General features: G+C 27.1%; 1 protein-coding gene across 1 annotated transcript in view; it reads right to left on the reverse strand.

The window, feature by feature from the left end:
• Positions 1 to 1,075: 1,075 nt before the first annotated feature.
• LOC107445132 (stoned B) overlaps positions 1,076 to 22,760 on the reverse strand; it is a 69,791-nt gene continuing 48,106 nt past the window's right edge. Inside the window, exons 7-9 of the mRNA XM_016059469.3 lie at positions 20,133 to 20,348; positions 14,846 to 14,981; positions 1,076 to 14,771 (exon numbers count right to left, since the gene is read on the reverse strand). Of these exons, the coding sequence (XP_015914955.2) occupies positions 14,443 to 14,771; positions 14,846 to 14,981; positions 20,133 to 20,348 (681 nt within the window). The 3' untranslated portion in view covers positions 1,076 to 14,442. The remainder of the gene's footprint in view (positions 14,772 to 14,845; positions 14,982 to 20,132; positions 20,349 to 22,760) is intronic.

The following is a 22,760-nucleotide window of genomic DNA, read 5'->3' on the forward strand; positions in this document are numbered from 1 at the left end:
GTTCAACTTATTTCATTATTATGAAATGTTGCAGTAATTTACACATTTCTAAAATTTTAAATGAAAACAGCTTAAAAACTGTTTTCAACACAAATATAATTTTTAGCGGCACAGGAGTCATAATTATTACAAAACAAGTCCAGGAAAAGGAAAATAAATCTGTGGGGAATGTTAATCTGTAAATAAATCTGTGTGGGCAAAGAAAATGTATTATATTTTTTGCAATGAAATTTCTGCTATAAAAGCACTGGAAAAGTTTAAATCTTTTAAGGACATCTGTTTCAAAGATAATATTCGATAGGTTGAAAAGTTTAAGGATGGTAGAGAATCCATCCATTGAAGGTGGTCAGCAATTTTCTAGATAATCTACTTCAATTAATGATCAACATATCAATCCAATCAGTCAATACCACTGTTAGGCAGTGAATGAAAATTAAGTTTTGAGAAAAATTTCAGTTCGAAAGTTAGAGAAAAAACTTATGGGTTTGGAACCATGGTCCTTGTAGTTATTATTCATCAGAAAGTTTTGAGCACATTAAACTGATAAAAGAAAATTTTCTACAAAACACTAAATGAAATCCCCCAAAACGATTTAAGGGTATGTTTCGGTCATTGGAAAGAAAACGTTGGCAAAAATGCAATGAGGTCAGAGGAAAGTAATTTTAATGAGTTAAAATAAGTAAATTGATACTTTTTGTTTTATGACACAATTCTGAGTACTTTTTGATTGTAGAAGTATATCTTAAAATATTAATATTTTCTTAAAAACATAATTCCAATGATGTATAAAATGATTAAAATAAGTACAAAATATTAGATAATGGAGAAGATTAGCCAGATGAAATTTTAAAACAGATATGCTAATTTCTGAATAAAATTATCTACCAAAATTCCAACTGCAGCTCCTACGTTAAACTAATTTGAAGCAATTTGCTAAATAAGTTATCTGACTATCATCACACAAAAAGAAAAACAAAATTCCTAAGACAATAGCCTAGTCTACCTGGAATAGAACCAGAAAGTTTTAAAGTATCTCAGTGATTTTTCATGCAAGAAAGTGAATTAAGAAATCTAATTTCCATGAATAAATTTATTTAAAACAATATATATATCACAATTTATATTTGCAAATTATTAAAAAAGTACCATTGAAAATGTTAATAACGAAAAACATGAGGAACAATGAAAATAATAAACCAGAGTTGTACAAGATTATGATCAAAGTCTAAAACTAAAACAGATGTTTCAGAATTTATAAATACAAAATTGTCAATGTAGTAAGAAGAGTTATTTGATGAATTTCTAAAAAAAAAAAAATTTTTACACAAGTATATTGTAATAATTTTTCTTCTCTTGTACGTGCGTGCACATCTATGTTTCAAGTTTTCCAAAGAACCATTTGATTTATACTCTTATCAGAAAATCAAATTATTTTAAAACTATAAACATTGTATAAATAAATATGTAATAGTAGCAGAACTTGATGCTTTGACACAAAATATTACAATACTAAAAGGGGGGGGGCAATTACAGCAATATGATCTTTGAGACCATTGTTTTAACAATACTACTCCTGGGTATAAGTATAATCCCATTTTTTTTCACTTATAAATAAATTTAACGGTAAAAACACAGTGAATTTTCTTAGGTATAACGTTCATTATTTTTTTGTATGATGTATACTAATCACTCAAAACGATCATACCTAGCACAGACCTTTGTAGTTGAAATACTTTTTATACATTAATACTATGTATTATTTTTAGCTTATATTATTCAAGGATACTGTATAATGAAGGATGATAAAATGTATGTTAAAAATGAAATATATAAGAAACATAAGTCATTTAAGGTAAAGATAAATTTTTTTTTAAAAATTGGCAATTAAATTTTACAAGGTTAATTAAATTTTCTGATAAATCTGAAAATCAATAGAATTTTATAACTAAAAACAACTATTCAGAATAAAAACTAATTAGGTATTTATCATTGCTTAATAAATAATGTGTAATCTAGTAATATATAACTATTCCATTCCTTTAAATGTATATTTTATTAATAATAAAAAAAGCTATGTGAAACATGTGGTGCACTTGAAAGGAAAACACCAAAATTTATGCTGAGTAAATAAGGGCTTTAAATATTTTGTCACTGTTGAATAATAATAACAAAATATAATTGCGCATTTTATTCTTACTAATATTTATAAATATATTTTTAGACTTTTAAATTATGTGTTAAGTATTTCAAGTAAAAAATACTAGATCTAAAAAATACTAGTTTTAGCAATTGAACTGACTTGTAAATAAAAACTAGATTCAAAACTAAATTAAAAACAGTCAAGTAACTAAATATACATATTGCATAAGTTATACACGCTACGTAAATAACAATGTAAATTATTTCTAAAACTTTAAGTAAATAAAAAGATGCATTATTCCATTTAAAAATAATTTCCAAATTATTTTGTTATTAAAGCAACTTATTTGGCACAAACAAAACTGCTTGTTGTTGATATGATGCGACTACTTTATATGGTATATAAGTTACAATACCCAAACAATTAGTAAAATTCTTGTCCAGAGCCTCAAAGGAAATGAGCGATTATACATATATAGTCAAACCTCATTAACGTAAATTTGTTTTAACCAGAAATGGCATAAGAATATAATGATTTTAAGGACTTATAAGGTCTCTCTTAATGTGAAATATCTTTTAAACTATAATTCCTAGGGAAATTTTTTCTAATCTTGGGAATTTGTTTCACATTTAATGTAAAAAGAAAGATTATTTTCACTCTGATTGACAAAGAAACTGATGATAAGATTGATAATTTCATTTTTACAGCTGTGAAATGAAAGAGTGTTGGGGGCATGATTTAACATTCTCATTTATAAAATATGAAATAGGCTATGCCCTTTATAATTCATCATGAAAAGAAAATTTTCTTTAGCCTCAGAAATGTTAAGGGAGATAGTTTTACCAAAAATGTAAAGAAGCCTGTTTTCTGAAGAAAAAAAATTAATAGGAGGATCATTTCTCCCTTACTCACACAGATTATTCTGAGAAATTGATAGTACTGATTCACATATTTCTACAGATGAAAAATGTGTTCATTGATAAATACTGTGGGTTAATGGTCAACATTTCTTTCTTTTTTTTGTAAAAAAGGAACTGCAAAGTACAGCAATCTTTAATGTACAAAAAGAAATAAGAAATTCTGGACGAAATTAATGATGGCACATAAAAGAAGACAGAAATAGCTCTGAAACCTGGAGTTGTCAAATGCACAATATCGCAGAGTATTCAAAATAGGCACTATAACCTTTCTCGCAAGGAAAATTTGAACCACAAAGAAAACGTATGAAAGTAGCAAAGGATGAAGAAATCAAAGATTTATTCTAATGGTTTAAAGGGATGCTCAGGTCTAAAATTTTATTCTTTCTGATTCTATTCTGCATGAAAAAGCCTGTTATTTTGTGAATACTTAAAGTAAGAGTTTTTTACTTTAAGACTTTTTAAGTAAAGAGACTTTTTTACTCATTCTTCAGAATAACGGCAAAGATTTAAAGATAGACAGTCAAAAATTTGTAAGAAAGTGTCTGATGAAGAAGGGAGTGTTTGTGAGGAAGCTGTAAGAGAGCTATTAGGAAAAAGATTACTTTCTATTAAGGCTGAATATCCAGAAAATTGAACTTTGCTGAATCAAACGTTATAAATTACAGGTTCTTTCGGATGGCAAAAACAACAAAAAGAAAACCATTGCATTAGTTGCATGCAACATTAACGGTTTTGAGAAATAGCCATCAATTGTCATTTAGGAAGCTTAAAAAATCATTATCATATTTGACATAACAGCACAGGACCAAGTTCTTTTCTTGAAGACCTGTTTATTGACATTAAATGCTTGTTCTTCAACGTCAAAAAAACTAAAATTTTTAAAATTTCAGAAGCAGTATTTGATGTATGAGGCAATCAGAAAAGCTGGAGTTACAGCTAATATTTTTCTTTAATGGTTACAACAACTGAATCAGAAATTTCAAGAGCAAAAAATATATTTGCTCCCAGTCAATTGTACTGCCCGTCATTTTATTCTTTCTATTCTACCATATGATGTTTAAAGGGGTATTACAGAAGAAATTTTTTTTCCAGGTGTTCAGTCTTGACACAGAAAAAGATTTCAACAAGAGGCTCCAACGTGCCTTACAATTGCTACAAAATGCCAGGAAATTTCCACAGAAACAATTTAAAAAAGTTTTGGAAAAGAAGGATTTTCAATATGAGTGAACTTCAACATATTCGATGAGAGAGATCTTGTTGCCTTTCAGAATCTTTCACATTTTCTAAGTAAAAGACTAACTTTCAATCTAATTCCTTTATTGTGAGAAAATAAAAGTTATTAATGTATTATTAAATGTAAAATAAAAAGGCATTTACAAACATAAAATATATATTATTCTGCATATTCAAAATGAGAATGCTTAGAAAATGTTAAGTTACATTAAATCAATATTAAATTTCAGTTTATATTAACAATCTTTATAAAAAAAATCAAGAGCTGATAACGTGAATAATTTCTTGCACCTCTTCAAGTTAACATTTATAAGGTTCATCTATATATCTATTGTATTAACCAAGAGTCAATTTACTAATAGATTTACAGAGATAATCCTCCCAATCAAATGTAAAAGATCAATACTATAAAAACTCTGAAATCTTAAAGTTTTTACTTTCTTTGACTTTCACTGAAAGTACTTAGTGTCGCTGGCCAATCATGCGTATAAAACAAAGATTAGCAAGAATAAAATAAACATGTAAAAGAAATTTTCTCTATTTCACTTAGAAATAATAGAAATGATACTTATTTAAAAGAATAAGATCTTCAAAATTATTTTAAATGATTAATAAAGCCCTATTGACTTACTGTTAATATAAGTGTAGTCAAAATTAATGCAAGTACATACCCCAAAAGAGATTAGTTGTTTTTGTCAATATAGTATGAAAAGGAATATGTATTATATATATATAAAATATAAAAAGATTTAACAAATCTTTCTGCATTATTTTAAAAATAAATTAGAGAATGCAGAGCTAAAAATAAAAAGCTTTTCCCTTAAGGAAATAACAAGTTATGTGGGAAAACTCTAACAGATTATTCTGTGGATTATAATTAATGAGTTATCCCTTATAGCACTTGCAACCGAGATGAATTACAAATTTTCCCTTTAAAATTCCTGTAATATATAAGATGAATCAGATTGTTTTTGGTGAAATTGGTTTTCTCCCATTGTTTTAAAATGATCAAATAAAGGACATCTTTTAACCAGCATGCTTGCTTTATTTCCTTGCTCGGCCAGACTATCATTTATATTCATATATACAGTGGAAAGTCTCACTTACAGAATGATTGGGACTTCGGCAAGTTCAGAAAATAGATTTTTCTGGATAATAGGTCTTTAAAATAAGCAAACATAAAACATGCGTTATTCCATAAAAAATATAACAAATGGTCAATAATTAACTTCAAATTTCTACAACAGAATTTTCTTATAGACTGAATGACAGTTATGAAACTAAAGAATGTTTAGTATGATAATATATATATTTAAAAAATAAGTAAGAGTGAGCTGAGGATAATTAGAACTTTTTCTTTCATGAATAAATATAATTTTTTCCCCCTCTTCCTTCTCTTTATGTTGCGAAGGATTAGCAGCACAAATTATAAGATAAAAATATAAATAAAAGAGATACCTCAAATTTCATAAATAAATTAATCTGATTTGATAAAAAAAATCTAAAACAAGAAACAGAATTGAGTAGATTATTTAATGAAAACATCTATAATTTAAAGCAAAATAAATCTTGTCTGCTGTTGTTCTTTTCAAACACTATTAATATTCATCATCATTTATGTTCATAGTTTATTCTTCTCTCCAAAGTTTATTTTTTTTAAACTGCTCGTCTTTTTAACAACTTTTTTAGTGTGCATATTGAAGCATAATAAATGTTTAGCTATAAGAAAAACAGCAAGAAAGAATAATAAAAAAATATTTACTAATACTTTTTTTAACAATTCACGAACATAAAAAAAAAAAATTATTTAAAAGATAAAGTTTCATTTATTTTTATACTTGAAAAGTTTCTGCTATCAGTAAACAGACGTCCGGATATGGGACCGGATTTAAAAATGTATTTTGTGACAGCAAACGCATGTAGACGTATACACTAATTAATCACGGTTATTACACAACTAACAGTGGTACAGCTAGATAATGATAGATTATACTGCATATGTAAATTTTCATAAAATTAGAATATAAAATTTTGAATTTGATTCACCTGTCATATTTTAATTTAAATATGCTTCCTTTGAATTGATATATTCCATCCTAATACTTCATGTATAACAAAAAAGAAAAAAAATTTATAGATAACATTATAAAAATTATTAAATACATTATCATTATTGAAATAATAGCATGCAAATTTCTAAACAAAATTTTTTCCTATAAAGTTTTTACTCAAAAACTTATTTACAAATGCCTACGAGCTTGCCCATCTTTAATAAATATGATGGAGACATTCTCTTCAATTATAGAAAATTCACTTAAAAAGTGTACTACAAATGAACACGTAAAAATCAAAGGAACTATATTGCCAGAAGCATTTCCTATTTACTTTAATTAGCATACATTAAAAAAAGGACAGTAGTGTTGTGCAAAGTAAAAACAAGCAATTAAAGGAAAAACAAATATTTTTTGTCACACAACAAAAATTAAGACATAACTTAAAATACATAAATTCTACTTCAAATATTCCATTTATCAGATTTTTATGGTAAAAGAGATTTCTTGGGAACCATTTCCTTTTTTAAATAACTTTGGCATTTACAATTAAGAGGGCACTTTAATTATTAACAGGAGAAAATGCTGCCTTCACCAAAAATTTGTAACAATATACAACAGAAAGCTATTTTACATTTCTTAAATTTATTGAATCTGTAATTAATTTTTCTTTATTTTATATTCGTATATCAATAAAGAGAAAAAAATTTATCATTTATTAACTTTAAAGGTTCTCTTGGTGTCTACTTAACACAAAAAACAAAATCATAAATTACATCATAATTTTATACAGTCTTCTGAAATCATGACCAGAAATTGAAACAGAATATGCACTTATAATAATTTCAGTCACAAAAACATCATATACATAACGAATGAAACAAAATAGATAGTTACAAGTTCAATTTTCAGTAAATTATACTTAAAAACTGCAGAAAAAACCTTTAGTACTTGCGTGAAAGTAAACATTAAACAAAAGAAAATCAACAAATTAATCTTAAACTTGTAACAGAATAAACATAGAAAACCCAAAGAAAAATAACTTATAATTAGCTTTTTTAATACCTCTAATATTACAGGTAAGAATATTAACAATATAGGGTCAGACCCTAGGTTACTGAAAGTAATGGGTTACACTTACATTTCCAACCAAAGTGGCTATGCTCCAGGGAGAAATTGTCACCATCTTTTTTAAGTGAAATATGTGAATAATAAATAGAAACAATTTATTCAATTAATAAAAATAATGTGTAGTGGAGATTGCTGCATTTCAGACCAATTTTAATTCTTTATTTTTATGCAAAATGTAATGGTACAATAAAACCTGGCCTAAACAGACCCTTAATTTAACAGAACTTTGATTTTAGCAAAAATATTGTTTGGTACCTTGATGAATAAAATGCATGTAAAATTAGACAAAAACTGTCAAACATGGAAAATGGAAGTCAAAATGGAGGTTTATATAAAAAAAAATTCTTTTGAAAATTTACAAATAATTTTGTTTCTGAAAACATTTTCCCTCATTAGTTTAATTAATTGAATAAAGACAGCCAAGAAATGGCATATTACAAAAAGGCGAAAACTTTAATTATTCAAAAGGTGCAACAAACAATAATTAATGCACTTTTTAAGTAACACAAATGATCATTAAACAACCTTTTTCCATAACTAATTTGATCATTAATAATCAATTGAGTCGTGGATTGCTAACTTGCACCTACACTTCACAAATATAAACCAGAAAACATAAGAAATGGTGACAAAACTAGTCTCTTATTTTAAGCATTACTAAATAAATCACTTTGTTTAAAAGATGAAAAATGCTCAGAAGGAAAATAGTGGAAAAAAAGATAAGAGTTTTTTTGCATATTTATGTTAGGTGAAATGGAGAAATCTTTATTTATTTCGAGGGGGGCAAAGTCCTAGTGCATCAAAAAACATGGATTTGGATCTAGAGATCAAACAATAAAGTGTGCCCCTGACAGCTGAGTTAACGAAAGAATGGTTTAAGAACCTTAAATGGAAAAACTAAAAACAAAATTATCCATGCTCTATTGTTTTTAGATAACATGCTATTCCCCCAATGAATTTTTCAACACATGACTTGCTTGGTTTCCTCCTAACACAAGGCTTTCTCAGTTAATGGATCAAAGAGTTATTCAAAATATCAAAGTGTAAAACAGTACAATTTAAATGGTCTTTACTCGCCAATACATATAATACATCTTCAGCCCCAGATAACTTGCAAATACGATCTATATATCAAACCTCTTGCTAATACAATCTTGGTTTTAGATGTGGTGATATGGATAAGTCAAGTTGTGAAGAAGGTGATGTCAAACTGTAACAAATTGCTTTAAAAACAGCTGAAATTTCTAGGATAGAATTTACTACTATAGAATATGAGCAGCAGGACTTGCAAAATAACACGAGTTGCTTTTGTTAACTTTAACGATTTATTAATAAACATCTCACAGAAAGTAGTAAAGAAGAGGGAAAAAAATATAGTCTTAAAGAAAGAAAATTGTGATTAGAAAAGTAATCAAGAAGCCAGCAACAACAAACAGCAGCAATTTGCATTACAAAGAAAAAATTAAAATTTGTTTGATAATATTTCTTAAGCTGGGGTGTTTGTTGAAAGCCAAGTAGCTAAAATTATAAACAATGTTCAAAAATCTCTTCTTGATTTCAGGAAAAAATAAGAAAAGCATGTGAGTAAATATATATTTTTTTTTCTGTTCTAATATTTAGCATGTGTTTTTAGTCAATACTGAAAGCAAAGAAATATAGGCATTGTGCAGTAGTTCATATAAGTTATTCATAAGAAAAACTATCATAGATTCATAAAACTGAAACCTGGCCCTAGTAGAAAAATTTTGATACCTACTGTGATTCCTATAAATACAGGTTTACTGTATTTATCCTAAAGAGAATGTCATGTTGGAACTTTATCTACCATAGCTCGATAAGGTGTAATTTTCTAATCAAATTGATTCCACAGCAACTCAAATCAAAAAAGTTCTCTAGCACATGTTTGGAAAACCTGTAATAGCCACCAATGCAATAACTATTGTTACAGATATTAATTGCATAGACTGAATGCAACATTTCTTCACTAGATGGTACAAATATTTACACTGGTCCAAGATACAACACTCTCAACATAAAACCTTTATACTAACAATTAAGATGCATATTATTTACTTATATTTCCATTTCAATTTTTTCTACACTTTAATATTTATTGATTTTTTCTATGGCCACAAAACTTTTCCAGCAAGAGGTTGGGACTAAGGGCTCTAGAGGGGTACTTGAATATGGGACCTTTAAATGAATAAAATAGTTTTGATTTCAAGGAAATTTTCAAAAAAACTTATTGATTTTACTATTCAGCAACTTAATTTACACAATTTATTCGAAATTTTAAACATTCTTTAAAAGGAAAAACATTTTATGAATAATTTTAAACAATTTATTTCCAATTGATCTACAACACTGAATTTTATAAACAAATTACAGAATTATTTTTGTTAGCCCATAATATTGTTATTCATAAAATATATAACCAGAAACATGTTTATTCTGTTTTTTTTTTAAAAATAATATTGTACTTTTTCAACCCTTACCAGTTGAAACTTAATCACATAATTACTTTAAAGCTAAAGCTATATTAATCACAAAAATTAGAAAGATAAAAATCATGATGTGTTTGGTTTTTACTTTTACCTAATATTCAAACTTTCTGAAATAAAATAAAAAATACTTTTTAAACTTTTTTTCCCTTTACTACTCCATCACCAACTATGCCAAATATTGAATGAATGAATATTATATGTGCCAAATATTGAATTATTAGTGTTGGCTTTAGTCGCCTAAAATTGAAGGGCAACTTAAGCTGCAATGTTTTACTTAATTTTGTCATTAACACGCATATTTTAGAAGATTTTCATAAAAGTAAATATAAAGTGTATCTGAGGACCTTACAACAATCAACCTCTTTAGGTTTGAGAGTATAACTTCCTCATTAACAAATTCACTCTTAACATATCAAAAATGCACATTGTGCTAAAAATGTTAAAAAAGTGATGAAATATATGTTTCAATTAACTCTGTTTTTAATTATAAAAAATGAATTTAAAAATACTTTTCTATTAATACATATTTAAGCTAAAAATACCATATAAAATATCTTTTTAGTAAAAAAAATTGTCACAAATGTTTACTTTTAGTTAAATTTAATAATTGCGAAGTGATTATGAATAAAAATTTTGAAGTATAATGGTAGAATTTTTTTAAAGATGATACAAAAAGTAAAATAAAGTTCTATTTATAAAAGAATTGTTTTGAAATATAGTAACACAGTAAACATTCAAATATAAATAATATTTATATGTTTATGAGTTTTAAAACTCAAAGACACAGCATTTTCAGTAATGTATTAATACTTTTAACCACCTTTTATTTGCATAAAATACTTTCAAAACATCAAATTTTGGCTAGCATGTCTACACATTAAACAAAAAAAAAAATTTTTTTTTGGGGGGGGGGAATACGGAAACAGTGTATTGGGTAACATCCTACAAAATTTGCACAATAGAAAAAGCTTTTGAAAGTTAAACTTGGGTTAATAATTAGTCATAAAAACAAAAATAAAGGAAAATGCATCTATTTTAGTTTAGTTATTTTAATTTCAGTCTCAAATGAACTTATTTATGCCACACTTAAATGCTTGATGTCCTTTTTTTTAAAATTTAATCCCTATTTTTAAACCTGATAAAAACTAATATTTCGCTGAGATGCATCAAATACATTAGATGTTCAAAAACTTTCTTAGTTTCTTATTCCTACAGTAATTATCAGTTTTAGTGAAGGATAAATGCATTGCACACTTTTGATTGAGTGAATGTTAATCCATAAATATCTTTTCTATTAACTTTGCTACATCATATAATTAAATATGCATCATAAAAACCAATTTTTATAATAATTTTTCAAAATCATTAAAAAAAGTTCATGATATATCTTATTCTATTTGAAATCAAAGGTTTATATGAGTTTACAATCATGCTATTAGAAATACAAGAAATACGAACACTAAATTAATAAAATATACTCGAAACATTTTATCATAGTTTGTTTAGAAAAGTTACATCAAATAAGTGATGAATCTAATAAAAGTTAAAAGTATTTATAATGCCAGAAAAATCAATCGAACATAATAATTATTGCATATTATTTTTAATTATCTTAAGACATTTTAAGTTAATAAGTAATAAAAAATACCATAAACAGAACACTCTTTATTGCTGATAGATTTAGTAAGGTGGGTGAAGTTTTACTAATTTTCAAATAAATTATCATGCATTATATGAGAAATATTAGTCGAACGATAAAATTTTTATATATTAAAAAGCAATTTTTGACAGAACATATTTATCTCTCTTATGGTGTTAATGAACTATATATCTCAAAACATATAACCTTTCACAATATTTTTTTGGAAAAAATCTTAGAGTATTTCAGTTAAACAGTTTGCCATTTGTTACTAAAATAGTGTAAACAAAACTACATACTTAACATAGCTGCAAAAAAAATTGTATTACTGTAAAAAATAAAGAAATAATTTTTATGGTTAGAAAGCAATAGAGAAGCTTACTTTTATGCCAAAATAATATAAATCTTGTATTTCAATATTTATTTGAAAATGAATAATGATTTTTTTTAAGCGTTTGCATGTGCAGAAACAACTGATCTATCATTAAAAGAAAAATGGTATGATAAAATAAATAAACCCTCAGAGCTTCCCACTTATATATCTTCTTTTCGCTCTTATATATCTACATGTTTTTCCCAAGTACAAAAGCAAAATAGTGCATAGCAGGGAATTTTTTACAGGCACTCTATGCTTGGTGGATAAAAAATTTTTTTAAAAAATACATAACATACTATAAATGTGCATGCAATAACATATATTCACGACTCTTTCAATCAATAAACATTGGAAAAAAATTTATTATTTTAAAATAAATGGAACATAATATATAAATTTTTTTATGAATAAAAAAAGCCTACTGTTAAACCATTAACTGACACTTCAAACATTTTTAATTAAATTTTAAGAAAGCATTTAGCAAAGAGTTGAATAAAAAACATGGTGTTTACAATTACTTTAGGTAAAATTAATTTTATGCATTTTAAGTTGATGATCAAGCAATACTATAATACTATTATTCTGTAACATATTTTTTTATAAAATCATGATAAATGAGTTCGGTTTTAAATCCCCCGAACAATATTATGAACTTCTGACAAAAAAAAGAAAAAATATTATGCTTTTCAAAAAATATATATCTTACTATTTATACACATTATGTAGAATTTAAAAAATAAAGAGACATGATTAATAATTTTTTGTTACAAAAAAAGTTTGTGTTAAACTTTAATACTTAAACTACGCAAAACTTAAATATTTACTACAGTAAATCATTTCAATATGATGTTATTCAGAAAAGGATTGGTGCATATTTTAAGATATTTAAATTTGGTCTATGTTTAATGCAGTTTAAAAGTTAGCCTACTGTCATATTAGCCTTGAACTTAAAGACTGATCTAATTGGTTTATTAATTTTGAATAATCGCTATGTTGTAATAAGTTTACTACTTTTAAAAGATTATAGAAATACAATTAGTATAGTTTCAATAGGCAAATATAGTTTCATATATAGCAAATATAACCTAGTTTCAATGAGGTAAACATTTTTTTTTTCATTTTTAACATCCAAAATTATTGATTTAATACTAGAATAAAGAATGGGTTTATCCTTAATTTTAATAACTACTCGACTTACCTATGAAAATTTCAAAATTAAATACTAAAGCTTAAGATTCTGGTGTTTTACTTTAATCACAAAGAATTTTATGGCGGCAATATGACACAGTTTCAAACTTTTAAAAGTTTTGCTTTTAAGAAATTTAATATTATTTCAATTATAACTGTTAGATAAAACAAGAGCACATATTACATTTTCTTTTAAATCCAGATGCAATACTTCAGTAATAATGGAAGTTTAGATTTTTGCTTCACATCAATCCTGAGAGACCACATTTTAAATAAATAAAAACCATTTTATAATAAAGGAATGAGTCTACTATATTAGAAAAATATTCTGAATTAGCAATATGTGTAAAACATTTTAGTTGTAAAAACTGATAGAATATGTAACACCATGTTTTACATTTAGAATTTATAAAATTGCTTCCCTATGAAATCCAAGTCTTTGCAATACTAACCACAGTTAAATAAAAAATAATGACTTGTTATAAAAAGTAAATACAACCATAATATTTATAATATTATAAGCAATAGTAGATTAAGCGCATATAAATATTTATAGACCTCAAAAGAAATTAATTTACTCTCTTTTAGATATATAAAATGTAACATAGCATAATGTTTTTGCATAACATTCAGTTCATATATTGAATTTCACAACTACTCGCTCAATAGAAATATTCAGTTTCTTGCAAGTTTGCAAAGAACATTTAAACAATATGTATCACATCTATGAATTATAATTGCGATGATTTAGAAACATTTCCAATTAATCTAGACTATTTTTGATGTCCTACATTTCAATATTTATTTAGAAAAATGGGATAAGTTTTCTTCTGGATATTTTTAAACAGTAAACACATTTACAGGCATAAAGCTGATTTCAATTTGCTTCAGAACATCAACATTATTGAAACTTACAGCCATTATTAATGCTGTTATAATTTCACAGCTTTAACCCATATCATTTCATCATTAACAACCATTTACATTCATTGCTATATTTTCAATAGTATTTATAATCTCAAAAGAAAAAAATATTGTACAGCAAATGTAACTTATTGAAAACTCTGTTTTCACACTTACTACGCCATCAATATAAACAAACACATCGTAAAGTTTCCCTCATACATTAGAGAAGATAACTTTTCCCATCGTTTATCATGTGTGACACAAACAACAATCTACACGACAGAATTACGATTATACCATATATTTTAAGATTTTAAATAGTAGCCAAGCTCTCATATTATTTTAAGGGGAAACTTAATCGCTATCTTTTTCTTCGTCTTCAGTACTTTCTTGCACTGTTGAAGTGGTGCTGACAGGGACATTAGGTGTTGGAATTAAACCATCTATCTCATCTGAGCTACTTTTAAAATCAATTTCAACTTTATACTCATGCTTTGAAATATATTTGACATACTTTTCAGGTGGAATGGGATTAGTTACAGATACTGAACGCACAGTAGTGTGAGAAACATAAGTTGCAGGCATGGTAAATTCAACATCTACAAATTGTTCAAATGATTCTGGTATTTGATCAAATGAGGTTAATTCTGTGCGAAGCAAAAACAACTGCTGTGTATATGCTCCTACAAAAGAAAGATTTTTGAGTTCTCAATTTCAGTATTTTTTGTTCTAAAGTTAGATAGATAATTTAACTTACCTTGACCTTCTTTAGGTAGACGTGGAATACGCCAAACTACAGCATGGAAGACATGTTCATATTTTGCTTGACCTGCAGATACTTCTATAAGACTAGGATCTAGATTTTGAGCAGCTCCAATAATACGTTCTAACCCCTATTAATACAACAAGGATAAAATTTACAAGAAAATTAAGAATATATCCAAAAATTGGATTTAAACATTTTTTTTAAGTCACCACAGTTACAATTAAACAATTTTTAGAATGTAATTTTACTTATCTTTGAAAACATTGACTGTAAATTAAAATGCCCCTCAGAAATGATAATGAAAAAAAGAGATATATCAAGAAAAAAAAATTCTTTGACAATTTAAAGAGCCTAAAAATTAATTTTTTTAACACTACTAGTGGCTGTGGCTTCTGCTCACTATCGCTTGCCACCCCTTTAATTTATTCAATGAATGCAGAAATTTGTTTAGACAGACAATTGTAAATTTTTGCAAAAGTTCAAACATTTATTAAATGAAATGTTCTTGCATATTTACAGGGGATAAATGCATACCCTTCAATATTAAAAGTTTGTACGAAATATCTTATCCAGTGGTAGTAAACTAAAGCATAAAGCTTTAAACAAAATAGAATTTTCTAACACTTATATGAAAACTAAAGATTCATATGTCTATTTGACTACAACCTCCTATATATATATATNTTTCTTATATATAACCTCAATTCAACAACCTTCAAGGAAGGTAAATATAGGATGAAGGACTTATAAGACAAAACAAAGCTGTCAGGATTACGTCAGTCTTTATGTATCTAGATTCATCATAATCAATCATTAAAACAATTTACTAAGCATTACATAAAATCAGTAGATTTGTCAGCTAAAAATTTGGTTGTAGCACTTATCTTTCATAATAAGCATTACATAAAATCAGTAGATTTGTCAACTGAAAATTTGGTTGTAGCACTTCTCCTTCATAATAAAAATATAATTTATTACCAATGAGTTATGCTACTTGTCTAATTGCAATACAATCTGGATCTACATCCCTGTTTACAGGGTATGAAGAAAAAAAATCTATCATGCTCCTCAATCCAAATGATAATTATAATATTTAAGTACATTAAGTACAGATATTATATTAATTAAGTATGGATGTGTAAATTTCTAGAAGGAAAAATTTTATAATTCAGTCTACTTCAGTAATAAATATACATTTAAAAATTGGTAATGAAGAATGACAATAATTACACTTTCTTAATTCTTAGCAAATTTAATCAGTGCATTAAAGTTTAATATATAAAATAACCACTATCATTTTCAAATTTTTTCAATCCATAATATCTTTTGAATTTTGCCTTAAACTTCCATAAAAAAGAGGTTATTTAACATGAAATTATGAAATATAAATCCTGCTGATTAAATCTAAATTATTTTTTCCAAAAATTAGTGCATCATCTACATAAAGAAATAACGCATAACATTTAAATATGTAAGCACAATGGCACCACTGTAATATTGTAGATCAGCTAAATCAGCAAATTATTAATTTTCAAAAACCACTCTCTAACATGTTGGCGCAATCTATAAAAAGTTCTTAAGTTTAAAAATAAATTCTAACGAATAAAGCAAAATGAACAACAAAATAAAATGTTTATATCTTTCTCCCTTCAACTTCCTGCACAATGATAATAAGTCAATATAATTGTTATATCTTTAAAAACCATTAAATTGATAAAAAAATAGCAGTATGAAACGACAAACAAAAAAGTTTGTTTTACTCATAAAAACAAATATTTTTTAAAAATTTGATATTTTAGGTCCTGCTATCCTATGTTAAAAAGTATATAACAGCAAATAATAAAATTTTATAACAAATTTATGTTTACATTCAAAACTTAATAAGCATGTTAGTAAAAAGGTGACAAAATGATTCTCTATTTAGGCAAATATTAATTTAGATTTAAAAACAATTTGTTCTTAAAAAGAAATTGAACTATTTAAACAGGTGTTAGAAACGCCACTGATCTCACTGAATAATGTGTTGGAAAGTATGCAAAGGAAGGAAATAACAGAAAATGATATGTATGCTTTGTCTTGATTCAAGGAGAATAAGTGAAAATGACTAAATACGATAATAGATAGACTAGGGCATTCCTAGGTAACAAGTCTCAAAGAGACGATTGATTTTTGAAACTTGCAAAAAGTTGAGGATTTATATCTGCTTTTACATGGGTTCAAGACCATATCGCTTTTTCCCTCTCCTGTAGATGGTGTCGATAACAACTTAGTCAGAAGAAATATGTATCTGTTTAAATTTCCTGAGAAATATCTAAACTTCTAAGTTTGGAAAATAATTTTTATCAGCAATAAATTTAAAACTATTTAGCATTTTTTATTATTTAAACATAACTAGATAAAAAAATAAGCAAGAGATTTCATCAAAAAAAAAGCCATTGGATACCAAAAAATTTTTTAGCGCCTCTAAAGCAATTTTGCACTGAGTCACGTTGTAGGCACTTTACTAATGAGGAACCTGCATGCTTTTTTTCATGTTTTAAAATGAAACATCATGCCATTTTATAAAGATAGACACCAATTTCAGACCGATGCGATAACTAGTTATTTTGTTATTAATAGTTAAAATCGCTCAATTAACCCCGCCCCCTAAATCACTGCTAGGTTTCCCATCCACTCTGATGACGTCATAGTATAGTACAACCACGACTTCCATCATGTTGTGAAACGGTGAAAGCATATGCCGTCCGAGTATAAATTCTGAAAAATGGTTCCAAGCAAAACCTACAAGTGTTGCATTGTACCATGTGCAATAGCTCTACATTAAACACGCCAAATAAATTATTTTTTAATGTACCAAAAGGAGAAAAAGGACAAATTTGGTGCAAAGCCATCAAACGCGATGAAAAAAACACACGTAAATTGTCTGCAACTACTGCATTATACTGTTGCTAAAACCATTTTACAGTAATTTACTTAATTATAATTTAATTCTATAAGATTGTTTTCCTGATTGATAAGCTTCTCTGAATGAATAATTCATTATACTAAATTAAAATGTTTAGGAAATGTTGTTCAGATCACTTTCTTTCTTTTTTCTTAAATTCTTTAAAATGAAAGGATTTTATTCTTAGAGAACAGTGGTGTACAGTTTCTTTTTTTTAAAGTCAAAAAATAATTTTATCTAGAAGAAAAAATTATCAAAGTTAAATTAAAAAATTATAATGATAATAAGCACTATTTACATTTCTTCAAAAAAAAATCAAGAAAATATTTTAGAAGTTAATAATAAAAAAGAATTTTTAAAAAAAATATACCTAAATTACAGGTCATATACCATTCATTCCATCCCCTCTAATTGGGATCAACTCATTAAATAAAAACTGTTCAGACATTTATATATAGACAAATATGAATAAAAATGAATCAATAAAAATAAAGGAAAATGAATTTATTTCAAAAGTTATTGACAAAAAAGTAGTTTTGACATTTATTTTTTCATTCCTTAATTTTATTTCATTACGCTGAAGGGTTTTGTGTTAAAAAATAATTAATTAATTTTATCTAGAAGAAAAAATTATGAAAGTTAAAATAAAAAATGATAGGGGCCTAGCATTATTTACATTTCCTCAACAAAAAAATCAAGGACATATTTTAGAAGTTAATAATATAAAAAGAATTTTTTAAAATATTTTATTTACCTAAAAACTTATAATTCCAGGTCATATACCATTCATTCCATTCCCTCTAATTGGGATCAACTCATTAAATAAAAAACTTTCAAAACAGTTCAGACTTTTATATATAGACAAATATAAATAAAAATAAATCGGTAAAAATAAAGAAAAATTAATTTATTTCAAAAGTTATTGAAAAAAAAGTAGTTTCGACATTTATTTTTTCATTCCTCAATTTTATTTCATTATGCTAAAAGGTACCCACAAAAATTTTCTCAAGGGGGAGAATGCAACTGATATACACTACATATATATTTAAACTATATATGACATAAACATGAAAGAAAAACAATTTTTTAAAATTGCAATTAAAATTAAAACCCCTTTGTAACACATTTCTAGATAAGAAGCTTTGGTTTAACTCCTCCCGTTTGCTGCGTTACTATACTTTGAAGTCATAAGCAAACCCCGCCTCATTTTGTGTCACGTGAGGTTAGTTTCGTTTTGGGCTAATTTTTAGTTAAGTTCTTTTTAATATTCAAGTTAGTTTTTTAAATTCTGAATTGATTTTAGAGAGTTTTAGGATATAGACTACTTAAAATAATCAACATTCTGCGATTACTCAACGCATGCAGGTTCATTATACATAGCTGCTGAAAAAACAGCAACACCACAAAAATAATATATCTGGTAAAATGGTGTAAAAAATATACGTTAAAAATCAAATATATTAGAAGCATTTGCTTACAAAAAAAACGAACAGTCTTTAGGAAGTAAGGCTTTTTGATTTTTAAAGAAATATCTGTTATTTTATATGGAGACTCGGTTTTTATTTTGTTCCATAAAAAATCAGGCTCTTACCTCCAAAAATAACCTAGGAGTTTTATCATTTTAAAAAGTAGTTTTATTAATTTATAAAAATTTTCTCAACTCATGAGTTGTGCTCCACTAGACTTATTCATTAATTTTTTCTAGTAGATTATGTGGAATATCTTCTAGATGTATTAATGTTCTTAAAAGGAAAAAATATTAATTTTTCCAAAATTAATGTTATGCAAAATTTTGGATTTTTTAACTGGGTACCATTCTGTTTCATCTAAAGAGATACTCGAACAGAGCCGAAGAAAATGTTCAAATGAAGAAAAATAATCAGTGAAATGACAATGTTTGAAAAATGAAATACAGTTAAAAATTCACAAATTTTTCTACAAAATATCACTTTATTGCCTTTATATACTCTTTAACAATGCATCATCAAATTTCAAATTATTTGGTTAGACATTTCTTAAAGTGACATTTAAACTGCTAAAATATTTTTCTCATTTTATATCTCAATATTTTGCAAATGCTGGACAGTCAAATTGACAGATTCCTGGCTATTTAGGTTAGTTGATTCTTTACCATAAAAAGAATTTTAGCAATGATTTACTGCTCATCTCATTAAATGCAGTACAGCTATTGGAATTATGAAAAGAAAGAAAAATATATGTTATAAGTTACAAAAATTCTATTGTCAGTTGAACAAAATATAAAACTAAATTTTCAATTTACAAATTTTATTTTTTCAACATGTTCAATCATAAAAAATGCAGTGAAATTCTAACCTTTATCTTTCCAGGTCTTCTAGCAGTTGACTTTTTGGAGCCATATCTAAAATGTTTCTCTGTGCGAAATAGATAAATCCAACATTCAGGAACTGGAAATCTTATTTGGATGTTTTCGCATGGAACTTGACCCTGTTTTCGGCTACTATAACCTGGTACCAAGATATCTGATCGAATTTCAACTCTTGTATTGCTGACTGTCATAAAGACACGAACCTATAATATATTGCACAACTCTTTTAATATTAATCTATTGTTAGGAAACTAATCATACTTAAAAGTAATTTAAGTAAATTAAATTGTATCATACAAAATATGAATCAAAATCATTGTATCGGCAAAAACGTGAATTAAATTTACACTAATTCCTAAATAATAAAATATAAAATATCATAAGATTAATATTATAATGCATAAGAAATGTAGTAAAGTCTCTTCTAAAAAGCCTAAACAGGAGGTAGGTTAAGTGAAAAGCATCAATATACAGTATTACTTGAAAATCTAGTAGCCAGAGAAAATTTTTAAACTTATGTCAAGGAAGAAAGTAGATATATCAATTTTAAACTGGAAACAAGATGCAGAAACTAATAAGATATACAAAATATCATAGTAAAAAATGAATATTAAAAAGCATGTGGAAATCCATAGCAATAAGTGTTGGAAAAGTAATCGGTAAAACCATGTGGTTTTAAAATGATAATTGAGTTCCATAAAGCATGTTAAAAAATAATGACACAAATTCGTGTGTTGCAAATGTACGACTAAAACCATCACCATTTTTAAAAATCTGTAGCACTTATTGCTGAAACCTTTGACAAGACCATGTGAATTTAGGATGACATCCTCTCCCAAAGAATGACGAGGTACTCAAATGCACTATTTAAAAAATGCATGTACCAAATAATAATTAAATAATTGAATTGAAGCAATAATTTAATGTTATGATATCCCATTAAAAATATTGAGATTTTATGCATGATTGACACGATTAAAAGTGATCGACAGGACAATACAGTGTAACGTCCCATATCCGGACGTCCCTTTCCCGGAAGGATCGACTTCCCGGACACTTTTTAACAATCAAAATAAACAAACATCTCTTGATCTTCCCCTCTCAAAAAAAAAAAAAAAAAAAAAAAAAAAAAAAAAAAAAAAAAAAAAAAAAAAAAAAAAAAATTTTTTTTTTTTTTTTTTTTTTTTTTTTTTTTTTTTTTTTTTTTTTTTCAATCGATGCTACTGACGTTTGAACTTGAGCCAAGAAATTCCAAAGTTGCGAGCTCCAAGAAATTCTAAAGTTGCGAGCTCCAAGAAATTCTAAAGTTGTGAGCTCCAAGAAATTTTAAAGTTGTGAGCTCCAAGAAATTCTAAAGTTGTGAGCTCCGAGAAATTCTAAAGTTGTGAGCTCCGAGAAATTCTAAAGTTGTGAGCTCCGAGAAATTCTAAAGTTGTGAGCTCCGAGAAATTCTAAAGTTGTGAGCTCCGAGAAATTCTAAAGTTGTGAGCTCCGAGAAATTCTAAAGTTGTGAGCTCCGAGAAATTCTAAAGTTGTGAGCTCCGAGAAATTCTAAAGTTGTGAGCTCCGAGAAATTCTAAAGTTGTGAGCTCCGAGAAATTCTAAAGTTGTGAGCTCCGAGAAATTCTAAAGTTGTGAGCTCCGAGAAATTCTAAAGTTGTGAGCTCCGAGAAATTCTAAAGTTGTGAGCTCCGAGAAATTCTAAAGTTGTGAGCTCCGAGAAATTCTAAAGTTGTGAGCTCCGAGAAATTCTAAAGTTGTGAGCTCCGAGAAATTCTAAAGTTGTGAGCTCCGAGAAATTCTAAAGTTGTGAGCTCCGAGAAATTCTAAAGTTGTGAGCTCCGAGAAATTCTAAAGTTGTGAGCTCCGAGAAATTCTAAAGTTGTGAGCTCCGAGAAATTCTAAAGTTGTGAGCTCCGAGAAATTCTAAAGTTGTGAGCTCCGAGAAATTCTAAAGTTGTGAGCTCCGAGAAATTCTAAAGTTGTGAGCTCCGAGAAATTCTAAAGTTGTGAGCTCCGAGAAATTCTAAAGTTGTGAGCTCCGAGAAATTCTAAAGTTGTGAGCTCCGAGAAATTCTAAAGTTGTGAGCTCCGAGAAATTCTAAAGTTGTGAGCTCCGAGAAATTCTAAAGTTGTGAGCTCCGAGAAATTCTAAAGTTGTGAGCTCCGAGAAATTCTAAAGTTGTGAGCTCCGAGAAATTCTAAAGTTGTGAGCTCCGAGAAATTCTAAAGTTGTGAGCTCCGAGAAATTCTAAAGTTGTGAGCTCCGAGAAATTCTAAAGTTGTGAGCTCCGAGAAATTCTAAAGTTGTGAGCTCCGAGAAATTCTAAAGTTGTGAGCTCCGAGAAATTCTAAAGTTGTGAGCTCCGAGAAATTCTAAAGTTGTGAGCTCCGAGAAATTCTAAAGTTGTGAGCTCCGAGAAATTCTAAAGTTGTGAGCTCCGAGAAATTCTAAAGTTGTGAGCTCCGAGAAATTCTAAAGTTGTGAGCTCCGAGAAATTCTAAAGTTGTGAGCTCCGAGAAATTCTAAAGTTGTGAGCTCCGAGAAATTCTAAAGTTGTGAGCTCCGAGAAATTCTAAAGTTGTGAGCTCCGAGAAATTCTAAAGTTGTGAGC

This window comes from Parasteatoda tepidariorum, chromosome X1 (genome assembly GCF_043381705.1).
Source record: "Parasteatoda tepidariorum isolate YZ-2023 chromosome X1, CAS_Ptep_4.0, whole genome shotgun sequence".
Lineage (NCBI taxonomy): Eukaryota > Metazoa > Arthropoda > Arachnida > Araneae > Theridiidae > Parasteatoda > Parasteatoda tepidariorum.